The sequence below is a fragment of the Eulemur rufifrons genome, chromosome 5 (assembly GCF_041146395.1).
Source record: "Eulemur rufifrons isolate Redbay chromosome 5, OSU_ERuf_1, whole genome shotgun sequence".
Taxonomy (NCBI): domain Eukaryota; kingdom Metazoa; phylum Chordata; class Mammalia; order Primates; family Lemuridae; genus Eulemur; species Eulemur rufifrons.
Genome location: NC_090987.1, coordinates 41,400,082 through 41,427,957, shown reverse-complemented (window position 1 = coordinate 41,427,957; position 27,876 = coordinate 41,400,082). Strand labels below are relative to the sequence as shown.

The 27,876-nt window shown below is 47.7% G+C and overlaps 1 protein-coding gene across 7 annotated transcripts in view; it reads left to right on the top strand.

Annotated features, from left to right (window-relative positions):
- Positions 1-27,876, top strand: part of GATA6 (GATA binding protein 6) — a 95,868-nt gene that overhangs the window by 43,893 nt on the left and 24,099 nt on the right. For 2 of the 7 annotated variants that reach the window (XM_069468189.1, XM_069468184.1), the window contains 2 exons: positions 15,216-15,384; positions 23,876-25,037. In XM_069468189.1, coding sequence (XP_069324290.1) covers positions 15,355-15,384; positions 23,876-25,037 — 1,192 coding nt within the window. In that variant the 5' untranslated portion in view covers positions 15,216-15,354. Of the gene's footprint in view, positions 1-3,427; positions 3,448-3,709; positions 3,755-15,215; positions 15,385-22,292; positions 22,501-23,094; positions 23,159-23,875; positions 25,038-27,876 lie in introns of those variants that run through there. The other 5 variants (XM_069468183.1, XM_069468190.1, XM_069468187.1 and 2 more) reach the window with 5 other exon arrangements.

Here is a 27,876-nt window from a genome sequence, read left to right as displayed (position 1 = left end):
CAGAGCACGAGGCCAGAAAAGAGGGCTGGGACTATATTCTCAAAGGTGTTACATTTCACTGTGCAGCAACGAGAGCTACTGACAGGGCCTGAGAAGCATCAGGCAGTAACTCTGGTGGCAGTATGGAGGTAAACTGAGACAGAGACCTGTAAAGGAGACCAGGTAATGTTTCCAGAAGGACATAATAAGGGCTTCGATTGAGGCAATGCAGTAGAGACAGAACTGGACAGATCCAGGAAGCATTCGGGGAGGAAGAATGGATAGGGCAATGAATAGGCTGGGATGAGTGGGAGGGACACGATGCTCTCAGATAATACCTAAGACTTTGCAGAGTGATCACCCTGTCTCCTGTGGGGATGAACGGCTTCATCAGAAAATAAAGGAAGCATTTTTAGGGGCTACGAAGTTTAGGATTCGGGAGCTCACTTGGTTATTTTCCTTGCGTCTCACTACAGACATTCGTTGAGTTTGAAAGAGGGAAGGCCTGAGACAGGAGTGGCAGGCCATCAGGATGTCTTGTTTTACTGAATTTGGAATTATGGATTGAAATGATGGGCTTTTGGTTTGGGATGGAGGGCATCTCACAACACTGGGAAATAATAATTCACCTAGGAGTTTACTGGATAAATAACAATTTTTCATGGAGCTTGAAAAGAGAATAAGAGAAAGGGAGGAAAACAGCCAGGTAAACCTGTGACCCAGCTACTCTGAAGAGTAACAGGCATAATGTGGAAAGAAGAATAAGGTATTGAAGGTGCCTGGTGATTCACATGAGAAAACAGTTGGGAAGGAGGGCATAAACAATGCTCAGGGACTTAGGTGTCTATGTACAAACACACAGGGCACAGGTAACAAGTAAAGTCAACTTGGGATTATAACACCGGGTGGTAAACATGACTGGTCTCATTGAAACCTCGTGGGATAGGACCTGAGACTGACATTCAGTTAGGAAATCAAATATCTATGTCCTGCTTAAAAAAAGCTTACCTATGAGGTGGGGAAGGAAACTGGTGTGTGTTGTAGAGGAATAAGCGGAAGCCCATTGAAGAGCATAAAGATGAATGTTTAGAAGGAGATTTAACAACAGAACATTAAAGCAAGGCCGGGGGCGGTGGCTCACGCCTGTAATCCTAGCACTCTGGGAGGCAGGAGGATCGCTTGGGCTCAGGAGTTCGAGACCAGCCTGAGCAAGAGTGAGACCCTGTCTCTACTAAAAATAGTAAAAATTAGCCAGGTATAATGGCATGTGCCTGTAGTCCCAGCTACTCGGGAGGCTGAGGTAGGAGGATCGCTTGGGCTCAGGACTTCCAGACCAGCCTGAGCAAGAGTGAGACCCTGTCTCTACTATAAAGAGAAACAATTAGCTTGGGGTCATGGTGAGCACCTGCAGTCCCAGCTACTCACAAGGCAGAGGCAGGAGGATAGCTTTAGCCCAGAAGTTTGAGACTACAGTGAGCTATGATGATGCCACTGCACTCTAGCCAGGGCGACAGAGTGAGACCTTGTTTAAAACAAAACAAAATAAAAACAAACAAGTGAAACCTTGTTTAAAAAACAAAAACAAACAAACAAACAAACACCCAAAACAAAACACACACATACACACACACACACACACACACACACAACACATGGGGACCGCCAAAGGTGAGCTGCCCAGACAAATGCATGGAGATAAAAGAACATCTTCATGTAATCTGCATTAACACCTGATTTTCTGAGTCTTCCTCAGCTAATTATAGATCATTCTGCCAAAGAATTGGAGGAATTTTTAGATATATTATCCTTAAATCCTCACTGTAAAGGAATAAGGAGGTAGCATTTGCCACTTCCATTCTACAGATGAGAAAAATAAAACCCTGAGGTGTAGAAGCACCACACCAGACCAGTTAGGGGCACAGCTGAGACTAGTTTCCAGAACATGGAGAGTTTTAATTCCTATTTGAGACCTCTGTAAAAATTACATTACTTCTATTTGTATATGGATAACATAGCACATCTTTAAGAAAAGACATTTGCTTTTAAACAAAATCATTATCAATAGGACTACCATTCTTTTGGCTAATTATTAGGTACATTTCACTCATTATAATCCAATCTATTATTTGCAAACAACAGTAGGTATATAAATAGAGTCTTCTTGAAGATATAAATTACAGAAATTACTTTTACCTCAAGCCGAATTCTTAATGGCAATCTTAATTCTAAATACAATTTTGAAGCAATGGGTCTCACAAAAATTAGAAAATAAAAAATAAAAATACATACTGAATCTTCCATTTTTCCAGAACAGTGATGAGTTTCTGGTTAATTGAACATTATCATATATAAGAGGATTACCACTCTTCAAAGATCCCAACACGAAGCTGCAGGGAAAATATTTACTTCTTTAAAATTGGACAGTGTCTCACATCAGTATGAACAGCAACTCTCACTGTGTAGTCCCATTTTAAAAGGATGTAGAACAGCTGAATTTCTGTAAATCCATCCCTTATGTTACCTTGTTTTCTAGTAATTTATCTTCTTTTTTTCCTAACATGACATGAAGGAGAAAATTTTTAAATTATTTGGACTTTCTGGTGATTGGTATCTTGGATTTTAAAAAGTTACTAACATATATGTTGCTTAATTAGCTTCTTGTCCTTAGGACATCAGTCTAAAGGGGACAGAAAGGATGGACCAGAGAAACACTATCAAAACTCACTTTGAACTCTAAGTGCCTCAGTGAAGCAGCCCTTCCTGGTCGTGGCTGTTTTGTTTTAGTTTTAAGTCATTTGTGTTCCCAGTGTTTGTCCCCACGCCTGGCACAACGTAGGCACTGGATAAATATTTGCCGACTGACCTGCTGACCCACTGACAGCCAGACTGACTTCACACCCAGGGCGAGGGCCCCGCTTGGGCCTTCCTGAATGCCTGGAATTTTTTTTCCTTATTTTAAATAACAATACATGCTCATTATAGAAACTTGTAAAATACAGAAAAATTATATGTACAAAAAAGAGAAAATAAAGCTCTCCATATCTTACCAGCCATAGAGATGATTATGCCATAAAAATAAGCATTTTCCCATTCATTAAATATTCTGTAAAACCATGTTTTTAATGGCATTATAATGATCCATTGTGTGGACATGCCATATTTAACAATTATTATGTTGTGGAACATATAAATTCTTTGCAATTTGTCACCATTGGAAATAATGTCATAATGTTACACAAGAAACTCCCTGACTATTAAAGCTGATGATCAAGTTGCTTCACAAAAAGATTATATCCATTTAAATCCACTTGCTAGTGTCACATATATTTGAAATGTTGACAACTGAGACCAGGGATTAGAAACAACCTCTTTCTATTTAAGCAGCCTTCATCCAGTATAAGGAGAGTGAACTTGCCTTTTCCTCCAGACGTAACCCTGGGCCCCTGGGAAGGGTGGAGTAAATCATAGGTGAGTAGATAATTTGGAAAACATGCCTTGAAATCTTAACCTGAATTTAGGAGAGAGCATTAGCCAGAAAGCATTCATCCTTTTTAAAAAGCTTGTGAGATGAAGCCAGGGAGCATTATAAGGACATGCCAAACTAGAACTTCATGGTCCCAAGAGTCAATACCCAGAATTGAGCTATTAATAACACAAAACAACTAATATCTTTATGTTGATTGTTGTCACTTTATTTGTGACTCCAAATTAAAAACCATTTTTTTTCCAGGCTGGGCACCATGGAAAAAAAATCTCAGCACTTTGTGAAGCCAAGGTGAGGGGATAGCCAGAGGTGAGGAGTTCAAGACTAGCCTGGGCAACATAGTAAGACCCCATCTCTACAAAAAATTAAAAAAGAAAAGAACCACTTTTTCTTTACAGAAGGTAAAAATCACGTTAGTTAAAAGGAGCAAATGTTTGGGAGAGGAACCAGTTAAAAGGAGAGAGTACTTAAAAAAAAATTTCCATTCACTTATACTCTGAAGAACATATCTGTTTCATTGTGAAACCAAACTTCATTTTTTAAAATAATATATAATAAAAGCCAAAACGTTAAAAAATTACTTGCCATTATTATAAAGAAAATTCTATATTGGCAGTTGTCTTTTTCTACCAGTGTATTCCATCTCAGAGACTGGTAGATAGGATGTCAGAATGGAAGCTTTGTGCAGTACTATTTAGTGAGAATTTAAAATCACTGTAAGCCATTATAAGCATCTAAAATAGTAGTATTATAGCCATAGAATAGCTTAATTCTTTTAAATTTAACCCTTAATGGGACAATTTATTTCCAAGCTTCCAGTCAAGTAAAGGTGGTTCTACTTGAAACCCTGTGGAAAGTTCTAGAGATAGAGCCCTGGGCTCTGAGCCAGTCAGTCGGTGGGAAACCACCATTTTAGAAAGTGGGATTTTCAGAGTAGAGTGTGAGTGAGATTGAAAGCAGTCTTTACGTGGGATAATTTTACTGAGAAACCTGAATAATTGACCCTTTCTTTATTTTACTTTCGTGTTGTGATTGATTTTCATGCATCTAATTCCAGCTTAATTTCTAATCACAAGTCTATGTATTACCTTTTACAGCTTGGTGGCTCGTGAATGAACACTGTAACCATCCTTAGTTAAAAAGAGAAGGATACTCTGTAGAAAATGGGATAAATTTACTTTTGTTGATACGAGGGTACTTCAGATAGCAGGATTGATCCATCTCGGTTTCTCTGTACATTTCTTTAGATAACCTTATGGTTAACCTTGTAAATTCTTAGTGGATGATTGACTGAAGTCAGACCATCAAAAAGTGGCTTTGAAGCCATGATAGTTTCTTCCCAAAGCATGCTGGGAAGTCAATGAGCACCAGAGCTACTTTGTCAGGGGACGAAGAATGAGTTATGTTTCTAGCACCCTTATGTTTCTCTTGGACAAGAAAGTGGAGTTGAGAGGAAGATGGAAGACATGTAGACACATGATGATGCAGGAAAAGACATAAATTTCTATTGATATTTTCCTTTCGAGTGGTGGTGGCAGATCCTAAAGTCTTAACTGGAGTGAAGGTCTGTGTAGCTGTATTTGAGACAGAGAGTGGGTGTCTGTCTATGGTCTGGGAATTCGAGACATTGGGGGTAGAGTGTACTCTAGGGTAGGGTGAGCAGAAGTAGAATCCTTCCGTTTCCTTCCTCTGCTCCCCACACGTGTGCCTGCCCAGATAATCCAGCTCCCTTGGCTGTGCCACGTAACACTTTCCCACGGTGGATGAGTGAGGGCAATGGGAAGAGGTGGCTTAGGGGACATTGTTGGTTATCCATCCATTTCTCCCCTTCACTCATCTCACAATTTTATCTTAGTTTATGTCATCACCCAAGTACTTGGAGGGGAGAAGACCTCAACCTTGATACTTCATTGGCTAAACCAATCAGTTCCTTGCATTCCCCGCCTGAGGTCATTGGCTCAGGGGTGGGCATGTGACTTACCGGGTCCAATCGAGGTGAATCTCAGGACTCCTGCTCTGGATCCTGTGACAGCAGTTTTACCTCTCTCCTTTGGATGCCAGGATGTGCAGGAACCAGCACAGTCCCTTTGCCACCTGAAAAAAGCTACTTAAAGGTGAAGTCAAAAATGGGAGAGGCACATGCAAGGGAATGGCAGAGAAACAGGAGATCCTGGTTGAACTGACTCTAAAGCCCATTCTTTGAACTTCAGCTGCATGAACACATGAACGCCCTCATTATTCAACCAGTTAGAGAAGAGTTTCTGTGTCATAGACTGAAAAACACTCTAACCTTTTACAGAGGGTTGGAGGTGGCTCCACTCACCCATCTCTGGGGTTTGTGTCTTCCCTCTGGCACGATGTTACGGATGGTAGTCGATTGCTTATGTTCATCTCAAGTGTAGATTAAATGCGCACACTTGCAGTGAGCAATGGTAGGAAACAGTACTGTTCAAGTACACAGCACTGTTTAGCGAGGGGGAGAAGGGCAGCATTTGGGGCTCTAAACATCGTTTCTCACATTGTTTCTATGGGGAAATCTGTTCCAAGTTCCACATAAGCAACTTACAAATAAAAACACGGGGACTCTCTGGGTCTCAGGTTTCTCATGAGGGTGTCATATTAGAGGAAGTTTAAGGTATCTTCTAGCTGTCGCAGTCTATGATTCTTTGTTACTGGTTCATTTTAAGTAAGTTTTCAGGGAATTCCTGACATAGGGCAGCACTCTTGAGTAATATGGCATTTGAGGAGTGTTCATTCCCCATTCAGCAAGCTGTATCTTGTTTGTTTTCACAGCAGTTGGGGATTTACCATCTTTATTTTGACCATTTTTGAAATTCTACCGTAGTGCTCACATCTTGCCACTGAATATTTATACACAGAATTCCTTATTTGTTACAGCAAACTCATCATTTTGATTTGTCAGCTTTATGGAAACCTGAGAGATCCAAACACGCTCACATTTCTAAGCAAAAGCAAATAGCAATTTCCTCCTTTCCCACCCAGGGGTTAGTCAAAGCAGGGACTTTTTCTAAGAGTAGAGATAGTGGCCGTCTTTAGATGGCCTCAACACAAAAATGTAAAGGTTTATAATACTTTTAGTTCAATATTTAAGTTATAGATTGAAAAACAAGTGATCCAGTAAGCACGAAGAGTGCCTTGAAATAAGAAGATTCATGTTTGGAGTCAGAATTAGGCAAAACCTACTTTACCTGTAGGTGTGGCAGGTGATTGCTTACCTGGTAGGAATTATACTAAATATTTCTAAGAAACTCCCTCCAAAAACTCTCTCCCACTAGACTGCCAAGGAATCTGAAATTCTACCAATCACTCCTTTAAAAAACTGTATCAAGCAACAGCAGTATGTCACCTCTGGCGGGCTGTTTTTTAACCCTGTCACTCCAAGTAGCACACTAGCTGAGACCAGCCCAATGGCCACCTGTTTGGGAGTGAGTGCTGGGAGAGAGAACAAGGGAAGGACAGAATCTGAGGAAGCCTAATGAGAGTCCCTGTTGGGGACACAGCACTGGGTGTGCGGGCAGGGGACCAAAGACAATTTGACCCGTTTTGCAGCTTTACCTTTCCCTGTACATCGCAACTCAAATGAAGTCAACGGGTCTCATTCTCCTTTTTGAGTCTCAGAGGGTTCAGATTGGAATATTTCTTCTTTCTACTTCATTCCCATTCTTTGCCCTGTTGTCGCTCATTGTCTGGTCACCTACAAATAAGTCTTACTGGGACCCCAGTGCCTGGAAGTTGTTCTCTAGGCAGAAGAACAGCTGTTTGGATGCTGCTTCTGCCTGGATTGACTTACTGAGGGTTATGTCCAGAAATAATGCCTCTTCAGTGAGCCCTCAATTTGGTACATGGAGGGAGGAAGTGAGAGACAATTCTTTTGCTTCTTCCTCATTTCCAGCCCACACTCCCAGTATCAGTGTTAGCGATGAAGCAAGCAAGAGAAAATATGATGCTGACGTTTGCTCTTGACATTGTGGAAGAGAAGTACAGGGGAACTGTTGTGGGTCTGTCTGTGCTATGTATCTAGTTGGGGTGCATCTGATTAGGTAGGATATTATATGGTGACAGTTTTTAAAAAGGGATACTGTAGGGCAGGAACCTTGTCTACGGTGTGCTTGTAAGGGCTCCACCTTTAGTTTCGTCAGAAGGTCTTTCCCTGTGTCCCCTGTATTTGGGGACGAGGAGAGATGGCACAGTGAAGGGATCAGCCTCTTGGGCTGGTCAGGCAGGGACCTGGGCTGGACACTTGGTGTGACCAGCTCTGTGATTAAGCTTCTGAACTCTTCAGGCCTCAGTTTCCTCATCTGACCCTCAGGATAATAAGAGTACCTGCCCCACAGTGCTGTTATGAGCATTACATTGAGATAATCCAAGTGAAGAGCTTGGCTCATAGAATGAGCTGGAGAAATGTTATCTGCAGTTCTCACTACTGTTAGTGCTATCCCTAGGTGTTGGAAAAACATTTCCATATTTGAACATTTGTCATGGTGAAGACAGCCCATTGGAAGGAAGATAAAATGTTTTCACTTTCAAATCAGAAGTTTTGACATCGTGGAGTTCCTGTCTAATACTGAGCCAACGTTTTGGTTCGCATCTATGATTGAAAGATGGCAAAGAGTGTGGTCCTCATTATTTAAAGATTCCATTACTGCAAATTCGCCTACTCACTGAAATGTGTCAGTAACCCCCAAATCAATACTTGGATGCTTTCTTGATCATTCTCAGACACGTGCAGAGCAGCAAACAATTTGAGTTGTATGATATGCTTGTTCCCAGCTGAGGTTGAACAGGGCGACTCTCTGCCTTGTTTCAGCTCTCAGACTATAAACGAGCGTCCTTTCAGAGTCGCTGTAGTGCCATTTGTGTGCCTTTTGTTAGCGAGTTTGCTGTTTGATATGGCCTCCAAATATAGTACGGAAGTGCTGTTAGTGTTCCTAAGGGCAAGGAGGCTGTGATGTGCCTTACAGAGAAAATATACATGTGAGAGAAGCTTCCTGCAGGTATGAGTTATGGTGCTGTTGACTGTGAGTTCAGTGTTAATTAATCAACACTATATAAGAAATAAGGTGTCTTTAAACAGAAACACACATAAAACAGGGCTGTGATTAGAGGTTCAAAGAAACTTAACCCTGTATTTCCCCTAGGAGCAATGGTTCAGTGGTGACTATTCAGTGTTTGTGGCAACTTTATAGAACACAGCTACCATGAATAATGATTAACCATATGTATATATGTATGTGTATATGTGTGTATAAAGGTCTATGTGTATAGATATATGCATGTATACATATGTATATATTTTTGTTTTTACAAAATCACTGATAAATTTGTCAGAGAATGAATGAGTGGGGCTCCTTTGAACTGAGGGCCAACTGTGTGAGTTGGACCAGCTTATTGGAACAAAGCCAGGATGCTGGGGTGGGGGGTGGAATCATATTTATAAAGAGATTGTTTTGAATTGTACATTAAGAATTTTAAAGCTAGCTCGTCTTTGAGTGGTTGCAGGAAGAGGATATTGATCTTGTCCTAGTCCCTATTTGGAGAGATTGGTTTTTGAAGCCTCCCACTACTGTAAGGAAAATTCCAGATGCAACAGATGGATTGGCTGAAGTGTCCGAATTGGTTTCAGCTGCTGACGGGAAAGAAGACTCCGCAGCGTGACTGTGAAAGATGTGACAGTGCCTGGACTCTGGAGCCAGGTTGCTTGTATTTGAAGTTAATCTCTGCCACTTCACTAGCTGAGTGACCTTAGGCAATTTTCTTAACCTCTCTGTGCCTCCCCTGTAAGACAAGTACCTGCCTCATAGTCATGCAGACAAGTTGTAAAAGCTCTTAGAACGATGTCTGGCTCTCGGCATGTGCTCATCAAACATTATCTCTTATTAGCATTGCTACTCTCCAGGCTTCCCTCGAGCTCAGTCACAGCACCACTCATGCTCTCACCAGACACTGAGCATGTTCTACGTGTCAGCAACGTGATAAGCTAACAGCTGACTAGAGACGTGAGGTTATAGATACATAGATATTTTAAATTCTCCTTTGCAGTGACTCCAAGCAAGATACTGTCAACAACAGAATACAGTTTCTCATTTTTCTCTTTGTCAGGGGGCCAGAGTGGAATGGCATTGGTGAAGGCAATCATGCCACCCGCCCGCTGTGCGAGTGAAGGAAACCCTGGGCAGCATGGAGCCAGTGGGAGGCACCCAGCCGGGAGTGCAGGGCCCCAGTGACTCCCTGCGGGAGCAGGAAGGGCGCTCTCTCGGGGGTTCTGAGTCCTGGACTGAAGGGCAGACCGAGACCTTGAGAGCCTACGGTAATATTACCATCCCATCAGCAAAAACACTAAATGCTGATGTGCCCCCTGCCACATGCTGCCCACCAGACTTCTGAGCTGTCTATCTGGGAAAAAAAAAAACAAAAAAACCAAACCAAAAATACTTCATGGTCTTGATTGCCGCCGGCTGTGGGGATCACAAGGGGGAAATGACCAGAGAGGAGCACACAGGGACTTCAAAAATGTTGGTAATATCTTACTGCTTAACCTGGATGATGACTAAATTGGTTTTTGTTTCAGTATTGTCTTACAGACCAGACACGTATGTTAGATATACTCTTATATGTATATATTTATTAGTATATAATTTTGCAGCTTCTGTCTCATCATCCAATACGACTGCTATAGTGCCTGCTGTCACGTCTAAGTTCCAGCCAACAGTTTGGAAAAAACATATGGGAAAAGCGTATTTCTTTCCTTGTAAGGGCATGATCCAGAAGTTGTGCTTCTCTATTAATACCTTATAACCCACTGTCTAGAACCTAATTTCTCAGTGCACCCCCCCTTAGTTGCAAGGAAATCTGGGAAATGTAGTCTTTTGCTGGGCACCAAATTATATAGCTAAAGCATCTTTTGCTATATAAGAAAGGAGAGCAAACTTGGAGGGCAAGTTTGCCACAAATATATATAAATACCTAGGTGATTGATTTAAAGAGCTGCAGGTAAAAACTACACTTCCCAATGTATTAACTATGAAGTTATTTATTTAAAAATTATTAGGGCCTTGAAAGAGAGTCAATATAGGACAGGGAAACTTAAACCTTAAACGTTGGATAACTGATAACCAGTTTGAAACGAGGAGTTAAAAACTGTAGTGTAGATCAACCGGAAAGTGATTTGAATTTGTTTCTTCACCCAAACGTGGCCTTGAATGATTGAAATTTAAAAAATGCTATGTGCCCACAAGTCTTGAGAAACATAACTAGCACTTAAAGCAAGGGAGACCTCTTGTATGTTGGAGCATTAATTGAGTATTGGTGCCGTGGAAGTGAAGTGATTATGTAGGAACCAAGGCAGGAGCCCACCGACCCTCTTCTAATTTGCCAGGTGAGATGTCCCGAAGGAGGTAGACTATGAGGGACCTGCGGAATAGCAAAGCAGGGAGCTTGGGGAGTAATTCTGCCCTAGGGCTCAGCTTGACAGAAGGCTTGGGGAGGATGAGCAGCCATAGGTGGGACAGTGAGGAGGGTGGGGTGAGGTGCAGGTGCAGGGGAGATCCAGGGAAGGACTTTGGAAGCAGAGGACGAAGACAAGTGGGTAGAGAGTCCGCAGGCCGGGTAGGGAATTCGCTTAAAGCTCCCATGCCAGGGGCCAGCCCTCGAGCACCTGTTTTCCAAGAGGCCTGCAACAGTCTGTGTTAGAGGTGGACAGGCCTGGAGGGAGTGTGCCACAGGCCCGAAGACAGAGGAGGTATTGTCAGTGACAGTGAACAACCATGTCCTGGCGTTTGGCACTGGTTTGGGTGTGCACAGCTAGTGCTGCCGGTGAGTGGGAGTTATTACTCAGTGGCATATCTAGGAGGCTGGCGCTATCACATCTCTGTGTCAGAGAAGTGAGTGCGAGCTTCTGCGGAGCGCACTGTTTTCACATCGTGCACACGTGTCTTCATTCAGTGGGTATGTTTTGCATTTCTGCTACGTGCCAGGCCCCACTCTGCACCCTGGGGAAACAGTGGTGAACAGAACAGACAAAAATTCTAGCTTCGTTGAGCTTACTTACACTCTAGTGTTCCACCTTAATTTTATCATTTTAGATTCCACTTTAATGCCCCAAATCTCACTATAGTTTACTTTCAGAGATTCAGTCATGACTTGGCCTTCATAACACGCAACAGTGATCTCTCTGTCTGAAGAGGTTTTCGTTCTTGAGGCCAATTTTCCAATGAATACACTTAGGGATTTGATCATTTCTTCCTCATTGACACTTCTTATCTTTTGTTCTAAAGGGCCCGTTTTTGCACTACAGTTGTAGTATAATAAAATTTATAGTTAAATGACCTTCCGATGCTTCAGAATCCTGCCAACCTCTCCACTTTCTTGCTGGCACTTCACACTAGGGCCTGGGTTAGTTCTCTTTGCTTTCTGCCACTTCCTAAGCCTTGTCTGGGTAACTCATTCCTCAAAAATTCAGTCAGGTGACACCTCCTTCAGGAAGCCTTCCCTGGCTGCACTCCAACAGTCCCTGACTTCTCTCTGCCAGGGCACTTGCCACCTGGTGTGGTGGTTTTCTGTAACCTTGTCTGTTTCTCTTGCTCGAAGGCAGAGTTGTGTCTTTCATCTCTGCACCTCGAATGCCAACCATGGCGTTTATCTCGCAGCAGACATTTGATCAAGGATTCTGAATGAGCAAATAAAAAACAACACAAACTTCCTTGCACCATCAGCTATGTTCAGACAGGATGAGTTTACGATCTCAAATAATTCCCAGTAGGAAGTGTCTGATATTCTTAAAGGTTTTTCCCCATGTCTTTCCTTTATGGTTTCTTTTTCTTTTCTTTTCTTTTTTTTTTTTTTTGAGAAAGAGTCTTGTTCTGCTGCTGAGGCTAGAGTGCAGTGATGTCATCACAGCTCACAGCAATCTCAAACTCCTGGGCTCAAGAGATCCTCCTGCCTCAGCCTCTTGAGTAGCTGAGACAACAGGCACACACCACCAACTGCCTAATTTTTCTATTTTTTTTAGAGACAGGGTCTTGCTCTTGCTCAGGCTGGTCTCAAAGTCCTGACCTCAAGTGATCCTCCTGCCTTGGCCTTCCAGAGTGCTAGGATTACAGGCATGAGTCACCGTACCGGCCTCTTTCATGTTTTTGATCACCTTCCTGCCTCACATCTTTGAGTCCTTGGTACCTCTTCCCTTTCCTTCACCTCCCTTCCCCATAAGAAGTGACCTGAAATAGATATTTGTGTTTCTGCTTATTTGTCAAACATTTCAAATAGCCTGCATGTTGATCCAGACACTCTTCTAATCATTTTATAGATATTAACTCATTTAGTCTTCATGACAATCATACCAGGTGGCTACTGTTGTTACCACCCCCTTTTTACAGAAGAGGAAAAGGAGAAGTAGAGATATTATGGAATTTGCACAAGGACACACAGCTAGAGAGAGTCAGTGAGCTGCATAGTTGAGATTTGAACCTATATCTCTATGCCTTCAACCTCCATCATGGGTGCTTAACCCAGTGCCAAGTGCAGCGGTGCAGCTGGCTTCTGCTTCTGGTCCAAAGAGCTGGTAGGCTCTTTCCTGTTCACCTGACTTTTACCCAAAGCAGGCTGAGCTCTTGACAGAAAGATGCCTTTGAAATGCAAAGGTTGACAGCTTTATTTCGTGGATCCACACTGTGGTTTTTGGCTAGAATTTGCTAGGTACTGGCTATGTAGTAGTCAATCTTTAAAAATGGTGTAATATGCACACACTGTTTTTGCTGGATTATTGCATACCTTTAATTTGTGGTATTGCAAACAGAGCAGTAATCTGGCTCAGGAGTAGCCAGAAAAAGTTATTTGATATACGTTAGGTCAAGGTTCTGTCTTTATTCACCTCTGCAGATGTGAATATGTGGCAAGGAAAAAGCAACATTGTAATATACTCTACTGGTGTCTTTTGACTAGACAGGTAAAACACAAAATAAAATAAAAAATAAAGTCTTCTGAAGAAGGTAGGCAACAACTCTGCTTTCTTCTCTAATAGGTTAACACAATTTCCCCTTTAGGCATTATGACAATTTAGCACTCTTTACGATATGAATGTTAAAGGGGGGAAAATTACATCTTTTTAGTTCGTAGACTTGGAACAGTAATTTTTTTTAAAAAAAGACCTACTTAAAACTGCTGCTACCTAAGATGTTTACCCTAATCAGAAAATTCTGATGGTTCAAGATAAATGAAAATATTAACTCATGCAAAAGAATTATCTATTTGGTAAATACGAAGTCCCCATACAGTAACCATGTTGAGAATAACAGTGTCTGTCCTCAGTGATGGCTTTTGTTCAGTGTTCTGTGGTTTAGTGGAGATTTACAGACACAGAAGAGATTATTTAGATAGCATCTTCCATCAGAAGACATTTCAGTGGTTTGAAAACTTGAGTCTAAGTTAACTGTTCAGCTTTTGGAGATGAATTGTCCCTTTTGTTTAGCCCATTGGTGTAGTATTTAGATTAACAGGTAAGTTTGTGCTTAACCTGACGGAAAACAAAGAGCCAGATGAGACACATGCTAGCAGTCTTCTTGGAACTTTGGCAGAGGTACATGCAGAAAGGAGGACCCAAGTCATTCGTTTGTGATTAATGTTTGTAGAATGTAATATTTCTACCATTTTATGCATGGAGCAACTGAGGCCCCAAGAGGTTAAGGGTCTTGCCCTTGATCACAAGGCTACTTAGGAAAATTCAGCACTCACACGCATGAACCATGATTTTGCACCCAATTTGCACCGATTCTAAGTTTTGCAGCAAGTTACAGTTCCTACATGTACCCACAGGCAGGTTACAGACTGGAAGTTAGAAGTAAAACAAGAGGATGTTGATAATCACTTTCTAGGGGCAGGAAGCTACCAGGGATTGCTGCGGATAACTGAGCTGACGTGGGGTTGAGGTTCCCTGTGGGCCCGACCCTCTTGGACCCGCTGGCTCTGTGCTGATCCCCGATGGCTTCTGTCCATGAGGATTCAATCAGCCTCGGGCCGGCTGGCCGGGGTGGGGGGCAGGAGGACTGTAAATCTGGGAGACCTGCAAGTATTCAGGGTCTTGAACTTTATCAGGTTTGAATGTGTGATTGTGAAAGTAAAGAGCAGAGAAATGACAGCACTCAGTAAATCAAATGTAGAGAAGATCAGAACTGTCAAAGACAAGAGAAAAACAGGCTCTGGGCACAAACCTGGCTGAAAAACCTCAGGGAGGGGAAGACTTTTATGTTCCCTCCAGACTTTGCCTTCTGAAAAACAAATCTCTTTCCCTGTCATTTTATCTAGAGAACAGTGTTCTTTGTTATGTCCCATGGATTTCTTTTTTTAAGTTTTTATTATTGGGGTTTAGATCTTGTTCTAGAAGACAGAATACTATAAGAAAAAAACAAAACAAAACAAAACAAAACAAAAAACCCCCAGAAAATCTGTTGAAAAATATCTGGAGTGGTTTATCAATAATGATGTTGCTAATTTTCTAATCAATAATGTATTCCATAGCTTCTCAGAAAGTTTTTTTCTTCCTTCAAAAAAGTGTTGTTAAAGTAGAATAAGTCTCCTGCATATACAGCAATACCAAACTGAAAGGTAAAATGCACAAGTATAAAGTTAGATGATCAGGTCGATTTAATTAGTTCTGTTTTTCCCCGTAATATCTAATGCCAGTCCTCCAGGTTGCCCTCCTTAATGGCCTGTCTATTAATTCACTCCTGTCTACTGCCAGAAAGAAGTTCCCAGGGAGAGGTGCCCCTGTGGACTGGGATTCTTTTGTTGGAGCAGAGGAGGAGCCTCAAGATTACTATCTTTGTCCTATAGAAGACATTGGAGTCGGCTGCTGGCATTTGCAAGGGGAGCAACAAGGAATGTTTCCTCTTCAAAGGAACCAAAAGCAAGTAAAGGACCTATGTTTGTCTCACCCCTCACCTCCTTTCCTACCATAATGCAATAAATAAAGTCCTCACTCCTGGCACGCAGAAAAGCCTTGAGATCTCTGGTGAGTGGCGGGTCCCAAAGTTGAATGGCGGCTGCTCAAAGAAGTTCTCTCCTAGGAATTAAGTTTGTCCCGGGGGACAGTTGGGTCACACAAGAATTTGAAATTTGGTGTAGTATATGCAAGTCTATTACAGCATGGATATTAGTAATACCAGGTCACACATATAGTGCTTACTATGTGCCAGGTACTATTAGCTAGCAGTTTACACATAAGAAATCTTTTAATCCTCTCAGCAATCCTGTAAGGGAGGTACTTTTATTATCCCCATTTTACAGATGAGGAAACTGTGGCCCAGAGAGGGTTGAACTGCTTGCCCGGTCACACAGCAAGTAAGTGTTTGTGGCATCAAGATTCAAACCCAGGCAGGCTGGCTCAGAGTTCTGTGTTCTGTGCAGGCCCAGCGGCTCCTAGAAATTTCCTCAGTGTGAGAGCTAGAGTGACTCCTTTCCTTTTCTTTTCTTATTTATTTATTTATTTATTTAACTTATTTATTTAGACAGGGTCTCGCTCTGTTTCCAGGGCTAGAGTGCAGTGCAGTGGTGACATCATAGCTCATTGCAACCTCCAACTGCTGGGCTCAAGTGATCCTCCTGCCTCAGCTTCCCAAGTAGCTGGGACTATAGGAGTGTGCCACCACGCCTAGATAATTTTTCTATTTTCTGTAGAGATGAAGTCTTGCTCTTGCTCAGGCTGCTTTAGAAGTCCTGGCCTCAAGCGATCCTCCCACTTCAGCCTTCCAGAGTGCTAGGAACTCCTTTCTTTTCAAGCCCACTGGAAAGCCTAGAGGACAAACTGAACTTGAGTACTTTTCTAGAGAAAGGAAAAAGACTTAGTCATCTCCTTCCATCTTGAAAGTTGTTGGAGGGACTTTTCCTAACTGCCTTTACAGAGGTGCCAACTTTCTAGACTGCAAACACTTCAAAACTAGGAGCTAACTCTTCTATTTCTTCTTCATGCAGTGCATACTCGGTATGTGTTGGGCAAGTGGCAAGAAACACTACATATTGGTAGACAATCCTTTGGTTCTAATTCTCTGCATATTTGCAACATAGCTGAATGGAAAGGTCATATTTCTGGGTGGTGAATGTATTACTTTTGGGGCTTCCCCCCCTTTAATTGACTCAAGAGGGGAGTTCATAATTTAGCAAATGTCTGAAAGCTTCCCTTTAGCAATCCCGCCCATCTCTTCAAACAAACAAACAAACAAACAAACAAACCACCCAACAGTCAGAAAGGTCTCTGAGCTGAGAGACAGTTCTGGAGCAGCGGTATCTGGGCCCCAGCCCTACAACTGGCATGGCCTGCATACCTAGTGAGAAATCTAGGAAGAGCCCAGGTCCTGCCTGTCTAGTGGGTTGGAAATTTCTGCATCCGTCTCATCTCTCACCTACTTTGAAGCAGAAATGATCCCTTTTCCTCTATTGCTTTGATCTTTCCCATCCCCAGAGACTGGGTTAGGGGCAAAAATTAGATAAGTAGATGATTGTGGAGTTTACCTTATTTAGAGGGGGACAACAAGAAAAGAGAAACCTCTTTAACTTCTGGGTCCAGTGTGAGGTGACAGACAGGAGACCCTGGATTGCCTTTTGGCATTGAGAGTCCTGTCTGCAACATCTGCCAGAGAACACATTGTGGAAGACTTGGGAAAAAGCCCTACTGCTGGCAAGCCAAGGAGGTCTCATCTCCCTGCCCTCCTCCCCCACCCGCCAGCTTCTAGTCCTGTCCTATCTCAAAGTGGTAGAAAACGCTTGTGCTGGGCTGGAATATGGGGGAATGCTCCATCTGCTTAAGCGGAGGAGAAAACTTCAGAAACATCAGCATCCGACTCTCCAAGCCACTTTGGAGTCCTGGATCAGGAAACTGGATGTTCCCTGCTTCACCCTTTAGTGAAAGGCAAGGGATCACTCCAGGGGCAGGGCCTCCGCCCAGCTGGCAGCCCTACGCTTTGTGTAGTGATGCCAGTAGCAATTAATAATGATAATAAATACCGCACTTCACAACCAAACCCTACCTGAGGATGACTGAATGACTGGACCTCTGCCTCCCACCTGCGGGCTGTTAGTCTGCGAGTCCACACCCGCCCAGCTAGCCTCAGTCTAGCCCAGCTGCCCGGTCGTACCAACCACCTTCCTCTGCCTGGGGTTCAAAGGAAGGGCCGACCACAGGTGTGGAGCATTACGTTGTCCCTTAGAAAGAGCGAGTGGGGTCGCGTAGGTGGGGGGTTGGCTTTGTCTTTATTATATTTAGTACCGTAAAATAATCAAAATGAGATAGTCATTTAGGCCCTCTGAGTTCGGTTTTTCTGCGACGTGCAGGGGGGCCGTTTTAGGACCCCAAAATCCGACCTGGAGTTCCACAGTTCCCGGGAACCCAAGTGTCTGCCTCGGCCCCCAGGACCTGGCACTCCCAGGCCCCGCAGCCCCGGGACACTCACGTTCCCCGGGCAGCGGCCACACATCCGAGATCTGCGGCCGCTGAAGGCGGGATCTCAGGGTGTCAGGGCGCAACCAGGCCGCGAGGAGGGAGGCCGGCGCCGGTGTGGAATTTCTTTATCGGGATTTGTGAGCCGCAAGCTTCTCCTTCGCTTCTTTAAGCGGTCACCGAAAGACACCTTTCGATCTTTTGTCAGACATCTTGGCCCTTAATAGCTCAATTTATTTGGTTTAAAGCGGCCATGGGAGAAGCAGGGAGGGAAAATCTTTCGTCGGTCATTGGGTGGCCTAGATAACAAGCTTTAAGAGAGAGAGGGAAGAAGAAAGTAAAAAGGTTAATGGATGAGGGGAGGGCTAGGGGCGCCCAGCGTGGGGCTTTTACAGCGACCCTCCCCCGGCCGCCCCCTTATCGCGGCCCTAACTTACCCGCGGCGCATGAAGTACATTAAGTCACGTAAACAGCGCGCGGAGAGGAATGCCACTGCGGTGACCTTTCGTGCGCCGCCGCCGCGAGCCCACCTCCGCGCCGTGCTGGCGGCCGCCGGCGGCGCGCGGGGGTCGGCCCGGGGCTGCGCCGGGCGAGGGGCCGCGCTGGGCAGGGCCTGCAGCCGCCGCGCCGCGCTCGGCCGGGCCCGGCGCTCCCGGGCCTCCCCTGCGAGCGCCCTGGGGACCCCGGCGCCGGCTCCGCGAGTGCCTTACCCAAGGTGGCTGGCGGCGGGGAGCCGGGACAGGGGGGTTGGGAGACCTTCGCGCTTCCGCCCCAATCACCTGACATTGCTAAAGAGTACTCTTTTTTTTTGAGAATTACATGTAACAGAAAGAAAGTCATCATCAGGCCTCTGGTCAATGGCCTGCGTTGGACTGACGGCCGCTGACTGTGGGGGGACACGCCACCCAGACCCGGCTACTGGGCCTGGAGGCTGGCGGCGATGGGGGACGCTGAAGTGACCCCGTGTCCTTGGGTAATAGCGTCGCCGCGGCAGGAAGAAATACGGTATAAGCGAGAAGGCCTCATAAATCTGGTTTTAAAAAACCTAACATTAAAACTATATTTTAAGTCAGAAATCGCGTTCTTTTTCTTTCTGAAACGTCGCTGGAGCAGCCAGGAGCCTTGTGAACTAAGTTAATGAGCTTGAGTTTGCAGGGCTAGAGGGGTATGGTGGGTGACGCGGGGTCCTCGCCGCTCCTCCGGAAGCAGCGCACGGCTGGGTCCCTGAACACCCGGCCCGTTTGGCAGCAAAGCCCCCGCCCCCTGCCCAATTGGCTGCTGTGTTCTGGCTGGATTCGAATCGCGAATAGTGGTGTGGCGCGGCCCAAATAAATCAACCCTGGGGACAGGCCGCGCCCCGGAGCCAGCCCTCTCTGAGGGCGAGGAGGACGGCTCGCTCCGGAGTGGCCGCTCTTTGGGTCTAAATAGTCCGGAGAAACAGTTTCGTTCAAGATAGCAAATCCCGAAAGAGGAGACAGGCGGGGGTGAAAAAAAGAAGAAAAGGAAGGAAAACAGGAACATCTAAGAGCCTGTCTACCTGGGGCACTGTGGGGCTCTTCTGTCCAGTTCTTGGGTTTATCCCTAGTTTGGGGTGCACCTTACCCCCTATTCTGCCGGCCTTAAAGACCAGCTGGGGCGCGCCAAGGAAGCTCAGCTCACGGGGCCTGGGGCTCATGAAGGTGGCTTTGAAAACATTCCTCTCCCCCACGGTGTTGTTCCCAGCGCCAAGGCCAACGCATTGGGAAAAAGGCAGACTAGGGGGTCAGGCAGCCTGGGTTTCTGTCTGAATCAACACTACGAGTTAAACAGTTTTTTTTAAGTTTTAAATTAACTGACATTTATAAAAAAAAACCACACCATTTCACTACCCATTCCCCCGTTTGGTTGGAAAACCAGTCTGAAAAATAAATACAATGCGTGACCCTGAAAAAAAAAGCAGTTACCTATTTTTCTCCTTTGTTTTGGGCACTATTAAAAAAGAGATAGAGAATCCGGAGGGTAAAATGCCAGGTCCCTTTTCGAGCCCTTAGAGCCCGAACGTTGTCGAATCGGTCAGTGTCCCAGCGGCGCCAGGGCTAGCACGCCCTCCCAGCGCGGCTGTGGAGCTAAGGGAGAAGCAGGTCCCTGGGGGTTAGCTATTGTCCCGGGAAATCCACACGGGCAGCCTCCTACTTGCAAATATAAAGAAACACACCGGACAGGAATCAGGCTCGCGCCGGGGCTCGATCTATTTGGGGCTCGGCTTGGAGGCCGTTCACAGCCTAGACGCAAATTTAGCCAAATAGTTTATTTTTAGCAAATAAGATATGAACTTTTTCTTCTTTAAATCGCTTTTAATAGCAAACCTGAGAAACATTATTTCAAAACAGTGGACTCAAAATAAATCAAACGTCTACAACATTTCCGTAACTGCTTACAAATGAACTTCTGCAAAAACCCAATCCACTTAAAAATTTGGCCAGAACTCACGAAAGAACCGAAAACAAGGCATTCGAAGTCCTGGTGGAAGTTGAGCGGCTGCCGGACGCCGGGCTACCTCTTCTGGTCGTCGCATTCGATCGAACTCAGGTTAAAATTTAAAGCCCCTGGATCCTGTTCCAGTCGCCAGTCTCTCCATTCCAGAGTTTTCTACCTTCAGCCTTTTAGAAATTCGGCCACGCTGAAACTGGGAGCCGCCGCAGTGATTGGGGGAGGCAAAGAGGAATGTAATAAAAGTGACTAAATAGTACGAAAACGGTTTATGGACCTTCTCGGTAGCAATTTAAAATTCAGAAGTGTTTAGCAGCAATTTACAACGAAGAATGAAAAAAGAAGAATTCTTGCCAACTTCCTGGATACCGCGCCCCCTCCCTCGCACAGCCAAGCCCTGTCTCTTCTGGCCCCTCAGGACCCACAGGTTCACAACTCACAATTATATCGAATGGAAACATACACTTAGCGACGAGGTCTCACAATCTCTCGAAACCGTATTTTACAGTGCACCCACCTACCCTGGCTCAACTCTACTTACGCACCTTCTCCCTTCCCTAACTGGAAAAAAGCAAAAAACAAAACAAAACAACAAAACAAAAACACAGAGCCCAAACGCTTTCAGAGACACTGATCTTTAGAAAATCATTTACTTCGATTTACCTGGGAAAAAAGTGTAAAAATTCCATTCTCACAAAACAACTCCTCTGCCCTAGTTAAATTCTCTCAGCAGCCTTCTGGGGTCACGTCTGTCGGAAGAAATCCTTTTTGTGAGCGAAAGGGAGCGAGACATATATCACGGCTCCTGCCGCGGACCAGCCTGCAGCCGCGCGACTCACTGCTGACAGATCGGCGCTGATAACCCCGCGATGTTCATTTCCAGTCCTTTTGCCCGCTGAGGACGGTATCAGTTTGTACACAGATGTGATAACCGTTTGGAGGGAGCGGAGAAGGGGTGTGTATATGAGGGTGGGGGTGGGGAAGCGCTGGGTAAGGGAAGGTGACCCCCCCGCGCCCCGCTTCGCTACCACTCATCTACAACTAACCCGAAGTTGTCTAGGGGAAGCTCAGAGCAAACGGGACATCAGAACTCGGAGAGCGTCCCCGGACGTGACTGACGTGGAAGTCCTTTTCCATCCTGCACATCCCATAGACTAACCTTTCTGTATACGACGACCCGAGTTAAAAGTTCCCAAAGGTTAGCTGGGGAATGTCGTTGTGAAGTTCCCGAAACTTCCCAGGAATTTAGTATATGTTTTAAGAGCAGGTGAGAGATAGGAGCTGGGCACCTGGGTTCCTTGTTTCCCAGACTGGAGGAACCCCAATCCCTGACGGCCACCAAGACCTGAGCCCTAGCATCCCGAGACAGGGTCGGGGAAAGTTTAAGGTCACACACAACTGCAGAGCAAAAAGCTCATGGGGGGAGGGCGACAAGGCACTTTCCCCCCTCATCCTGGGGGCGCGCTGACCCAGGAGCTGGCGTGCTCCTCCCGCCGCGACGGCCGCGCACGGCTGTGCAGCCAACTCCTCCCGCGCCAAGGTTCCCTCCTTTTTCTGAGTGTGAGTGTGTGTGTGCAACTGGGGGCGCCGGAGGGTGCTCCGCGGCTGGATGGGTGTGGGTCGCCGGCCAGGTCAGTCGTTCTGTCTCCTCCACCCCTCCCTCGGTGTCCCTGGGCTCGGCGCCCCCAGGGTGGACTCGCCCCCACTCCGGGGACAGTACTCGCCGCTCAGCCCACGCCCGCAGGCTGCGCAGCGCTTATTGTCTGTCAGGGCGGCGCGCTCCCCTCCCCCTCGCCGTCCCCTCCCCACCCTTTTTTCTCCCCTCCCCTCGATCCCTCCTCCTTCTCTTCACCTCCAGCGCCCAGCAGCTCGCAGAGCGCAGTTCCGACCCACAGCCTGGCACCCTTCGGCGAGCGCTGTTTGTTTAGGGCTCGGTGAGTCCAATCAGGAGAGCAGGCTGCAGTTTTCCGGCAGAGCAGTAAGAGGCGCCTCCTCTCTCCTTTTTATTCACCAGCAGCGCCGCGCAGACCCCGAACTCGCGCTCGCCCGCTGGCGCCCTCGGCCTCTCTCGAGCACCGGAGCACCCTCCGCCGCCGCCGTTCTCCATGCGCAGCGCCCGCTCCAGGTTCGGCCGCTTCCTCCCTAGCTCGCTCCCGGCTTTCCTCCCCTCCACCCCTGCTCGTCTCGGGCCTCTAGGCCTCCGGCTCTCTGGCCCGATCGGCTCCGAAGTGTCTGCCTCCTTCCCTCCGGGAGGGCTGTAGCGGCTCCCAGGTTCCCGGGACACCGCGGACAAACTTCTGGTGTCTTTCTCTCTCCGTGGCGCTTATCTGCGCGCAGCTTATCTCCGAATTATCTCGGCGCAAAGGGGCGGGAGCCGGTAGTCAGGCGGGCAGAGAAACTTCTTGCTATCTAGCCCAGGTCTGTGTATGTGTGGGCATTAATTTTAGTGTGGTAATCTCCGATGAGCCAAAGCGATTTGGAAAAGCAGCCCGAGGAGACCAGCCCTGCTGCATTTCGCCTCCCTCCCCCACTCCCTCCGCGTCTCCCTGTCATTCTTCCTGCTCTCCCCTTTGGGGTGGCCTTGGCTCCGGGGCGGTCTCACTACCCCCCCACCCCGCCCTGCGTTTTCCCCTCCTTTTCTCCGCGCTCCGCTCCACCCCGCTACGTCCGATTCCGGAACCGTCTGGCTTTTCCGCGGCTGAGGATGACCGCGGGTTGGACCAGGGTAGCCCGGCCGGCGTGAGCGCGCGCGCCGGTGCCTGCAGGAGCGGGCCCTGCGTAAGGTGTGTGGCGCCGCGGGCTCCCCGCACTGCCAAGGCCAGGAAGGTCCCGGGCTGCGGTCTCCTTCCCGGAGCCCCGCTTTCCCTGGGTTGAGTGGCATTTCTCTCTGGGGCTTGCGTTCGGTCTGGTCAGCGCAGCCGGGGAAACTCTGGGAGAGCCAGTAGGGGAGAAAGCGGCGGTTTCGTTTTCGTAGACAGGTTGCCTTCCTTGCGCTAATGATTTTCCCGCGGGGAACCCTCGCACCGAGGACTTACGAGAGAGGGCATCCACAGGGAGGCGGGAGGCGGCAGAGGCGACACGCACAGTTATTTAAACTCTTTTGTGTGTCATCAGCCCGGAGGGACACTTTGGGGCGGAAGAAAAACCTAGGCCAGCTTCGCCGAGATCACTCCTGGGATCTGCCGCACGCAAGGAGGAAGGATGCTGCCGAGGGGGTGGGCGGGGAGGGCGAGGGGACCCTAGCCGTGCGAGTGACGGAGGGCGGGTCTCCCAGTCCTTTGAGGACCTTGTGGCGGCTGCGCAGGCTCCATTCCTCGTTCCCTCCCCAATCCCTACGCCCAGGGCAGAAATGGGATCTTTGAGGAGTCTTAAAGGTCCCATTTGACTTAGATCCCATTTGATCTAGGAAAGGGAGTGGAGGTTAGGTGGTGTACAGCCTACGCTTTTGGTAACCCCGCTTTATTTTTTGTCCCGTCTCCGTTTCCTCCACCCCGCCTCAGGAGTTAGAAGTCAGCTTGGAGCGGCGCGGACCGTGGATGGCCTTGACTGACGGCGGCTGGTGCCTGCCGAAGCGCTTCGAGGCCGCGGCTACAGACGCCGGCAACTCCGGGGCCTTGCCAGCGCCGGAGCCCTCCACGCCACCTTCCCCCATCTCTTCTTCGTCCTCCTCCTGCTGCTCTCGGGGCGGGGAGCGCGGCCCCGGCGGCGCCAGCAACTGCAGGACGCCGCAGCTCGACTCCGAGGCGGCTGCCGGACCCCCGGCCCGCTCGCTGCTGCTCAGCCCCTACGCTTCGCATCCCTTCGGGGCTCCCCACGGACCTTCGGCGCCCGGGGTCGCTGGCCCCGGGAGCGCCCTGCCGAGCTGGGAGGACCTGCTGCTCTTCACTGACCTCGACCAGGCCGCGACCGCCAGCAAGCTGCTGTGGTCCAGCCGCGGCGCCAAGCTGAGCCCCTTCTCACCTGAGCAGCCGGAGGAGATGTACCAGACCCTCGCCGCCCTCTCCAGCCAGGGGCCAGCCGCTTACGACGGCGCGCCCGGCGGTTTCGTGCATTCTGCGGCCGCAGCAGCAGCGGCCGCGGCGGCGGCCAGCTCCCCAGTCTACGTGCCCACCACCCGCGTGGGTTCCATGCTGCCCGGCCTGCCCTACCTTCAGGGGGCGGGCAGCGGGCCCGCCAACCACGTGGGCGGCGCGGGCGCGCACCCCGGCTGGCCCCAGGCCTCGGCCGACAGTCCTCCGTACGGCAGCGGAGGTGGCGCGGCGGGCAGCGGGGCCGCTGGGCCTGGCAGTTCTAGCTCGGCCGCGGCGCACGTCTCGGCGCGCTTTCCCTACTCTCCCAGCTCTCCCATGGCCAACGGCGCGGCGCGAGAGCCGGGGGGCTACGCGGCTGCGGGCAGCGGGGCCGCGGGCGGCGTGAGCAGCGGCGGCGGCAGCCTGGCGGCCATGGGCGGCCGCGAGCACCAGTACAGCTCGCTGTCGGCGGCCCGGCCACTGAACGGGACGTACCACCATCACCACCATCACCACCCAAACCCTTACTCTCCCTACGTGGGTGCGCCACTGACGCCCGCCTGGCCCGCCGGACCCTTCGAGACCCCGGTGCTACACAGCCTGCAGAGTCGCGCCGGAGCCCCGCTCCCCGTGCCGCGGGGCCCCAGCGCAGGTAAGGGTAGCGCCACAGTGTCGGGGTGCGGGGGCCGAGGCGCTGTGGCACAGGGGTGTGGAGCAGTTACTTGATTTGGGCCAGGATTTCAGGACTTTCCTGTCCCCTCTGCACAGAGGTCGGCCTGGCTCCGGAAAGGATTCGCAGGCCTGTGTCAGGATGACCAGAGTCTGGTAGCGCTGATGGGATTCTGTTTTGCGGACTGTCTCAGTTCCTTTACGTGGAAGAGACTAAGTGCACATCTCCACCTCAGTGCCAGAGAGAAACTCGGGGGGTGTGATGAATAACTAACTGGGTCGGCAATTGCGGAAAAAGTGAGGTTGGGAGAGAATTGACAGGGCCTGAGCCTACTTTGGGTGAATGGAACAGTGAGATTCCATGGTGGGGGGTAAGTTTGAGGGTGTGTTGGGCACTTGATCCACCCTCTCCCGCAAACACACACATGCACTTGCAGTCTCACCCAATCTAACTCTCCAAAGGTGAGGAGTTGTGTGTGTTTTCCTGGAGGAAGGTATTTTTTAAAAGAGCACAACAGAAGGACCTAAGAGCTTAGGGAAGCTAGTTGGCATCTCCCTCTCCCCAGGGGAGAGAGGGAAAGAAAAGGTGAAAGGACACCTGGACTGGGCAGCCTTGTAACTGTCCTGAAGGAAAGCTCATGGACAGGCCCTTAGGCTTGGCATCAGCTGGGCCTGGCTCTGTGGCCAGGCTGTGACCCTCAGATCCTGGAGCTGGGACACCTATGCTTCCTTCAGAGTTTAGCCTACCAATTTTTCAGCTTCCAGTTCTACTCATACTCTAACTCTTGTGTCTGGGGGCCACTTGGAGGTAAACTGGGAAAACACAATTGTCAAAAATACCTCATTTTGAAAAATGTTCTGTTCTGGTCCAGCAGGGAGGGTGTGAGCCCTAGTGTTTGGGTTCTTTCTCAGCCACATCAGCCGCAGCACTCTGCGTCCTTGTTGCTTTCACTGGTCTCTCTTGCTTTATATTTCACCTGTTCAATAACCTTTTGTTTACGGAGAGACAAAACCTTTTTTATTGTTGCTGTTTGTTTGAGGGGAGCTGTGGGGAGGCCTTTAAGTTACTTGGGTGGCAAGGAGAAGGGAGATCCCCAGTCCAAACTGTCCCACTCCAGTGTCTTGGGTACCCCAGGTCTGGGCTTCTTGTGGGAGCCTCGGTGCCACCTTTAGGGACAGCAAGCCCTTTTAGGAACCCTGATTCGTTAAGATAAAGTGGAGCATTGCCTATCTTGTGTTCAAAAGACATACTGGAAATGCTAGTGGCCTGAAAGTGAAGGAACTGATTTGAATAGGTCCCCACTAGGAAAATTGAGAAGGGCAACAAACTTCTTGGTAACAAGCCCTTCTTTTCTCCCAAGGGCTCCAAGACTTTGGTCACAAAATTCCCTCTTCTTCCTTCTCCTGGAAAGCTGGTTCTAGAGACCATCTTTACCATCTGTGTGTGGAATGGGGTTGGGGGACCCTGTTGAAATTTTCCCTGTTAGGTTGGGATTTAAGAGAGCAGAGGGCTGTCACCATTCCAGCTGCATAGGGACCCGTATTTGGCTCCCAGGAGCAAAGAGAATGGGAGACCGGGAGATGAGGAATCTTCAAAGGACGGGAAGAGGGTGGTGGGTGGGTGTGAAGTTTCTTTTGCCAGTCATGGAGTCTCATAGGGAATCTGAAAGGGTATGTGAGTTGGGTGCAGTTTGAGCACAATCCTGGAGCTCTGTTTCTTGACACACCTTAACTTGGTCTCTAGATTCCTTTCCCCTCGTTTTCCAGCATTTCACACGACTGAGAGCGAGCTAGTCCAAAGGCTGATAATCAGAGTTTTCAGATGTTTACAGTAACTGGTTCTGTATGAGAAACCCTTTTAGGGGCCATATGGCACAGTTACAGGCGAGTAGTAAGTTTCTTTTTGTTTTAAACTGAGCCTATCCTTTCCCTGATTTTTTTTCACCTCCTGGGCATGACATCACAGTTAGAAAAATCTTCTGTAGACCCAGAGTATGTTTAAAAAAATGGGAAGAGATTTGGAAACATTTAATTTTGCATGAAAAGTTTGTTAAGAAAGCAGGAAGCCACTGGGACCAAGCCAGTATTTGGGGTGAGTGACCCTAACTTTGTCTGTCCTCTCAGGTGTTCTGATGCCAGCTTCCTAGCTAGATTTCCTGTTTCTTCACTTCGATTTTTTTTTTAAAAAAAAAAAAACAAACCATTTTTTTGAGGCAGACTCTTTAATTGATTTGAGCAAACACCAGGGCTAAAACCTAAGTGCTAAGCGTTATCAACCTGCACAGTTTGGTGGTTTCTGGAAACCCACTTCTTATACCTCTCCCTGACTGGGGGTGGATGGGGTGTGCTCATCCTGGGGTGAGCTCAGGATCCTCACAGCTCTTTATTCCCTGGGTCCTGCACCCTCCTAGCTGCCGCCCAAACTGTCACTCTGCAGGAGCACCCCAGCAGCCATGTTAGGAGAGGGATGATGAGTTGAATCAGGGGAACTTGGTGAACAAGCTTTCAGCACAGATTTTATAATTTCTATAAAACGTTTTTTTTTTTTCCATTTTAGTCAGTTATAGAATTGTAGCTGCCTAGTGGGTGTGGGAGCGAGGTAGGGAAGGAATGAGACAGATTATCTTTAATTAGAAATAAGCAAAATTCCTAGATTTTGTTTATCCAAAGCGGACTTTAAATGAAATTTTGTCTTTGGGTTTTCAGATGAATAAAGAGTTCTACCTGGGGGTTCATACCGTCTTCTCTTGGGCGTCTGTCTTTATTGTTCCCAGAAGAGAGGAAGGAGACCAGGCTTAGGGCTGGGTTTTCCAGGGAACGCC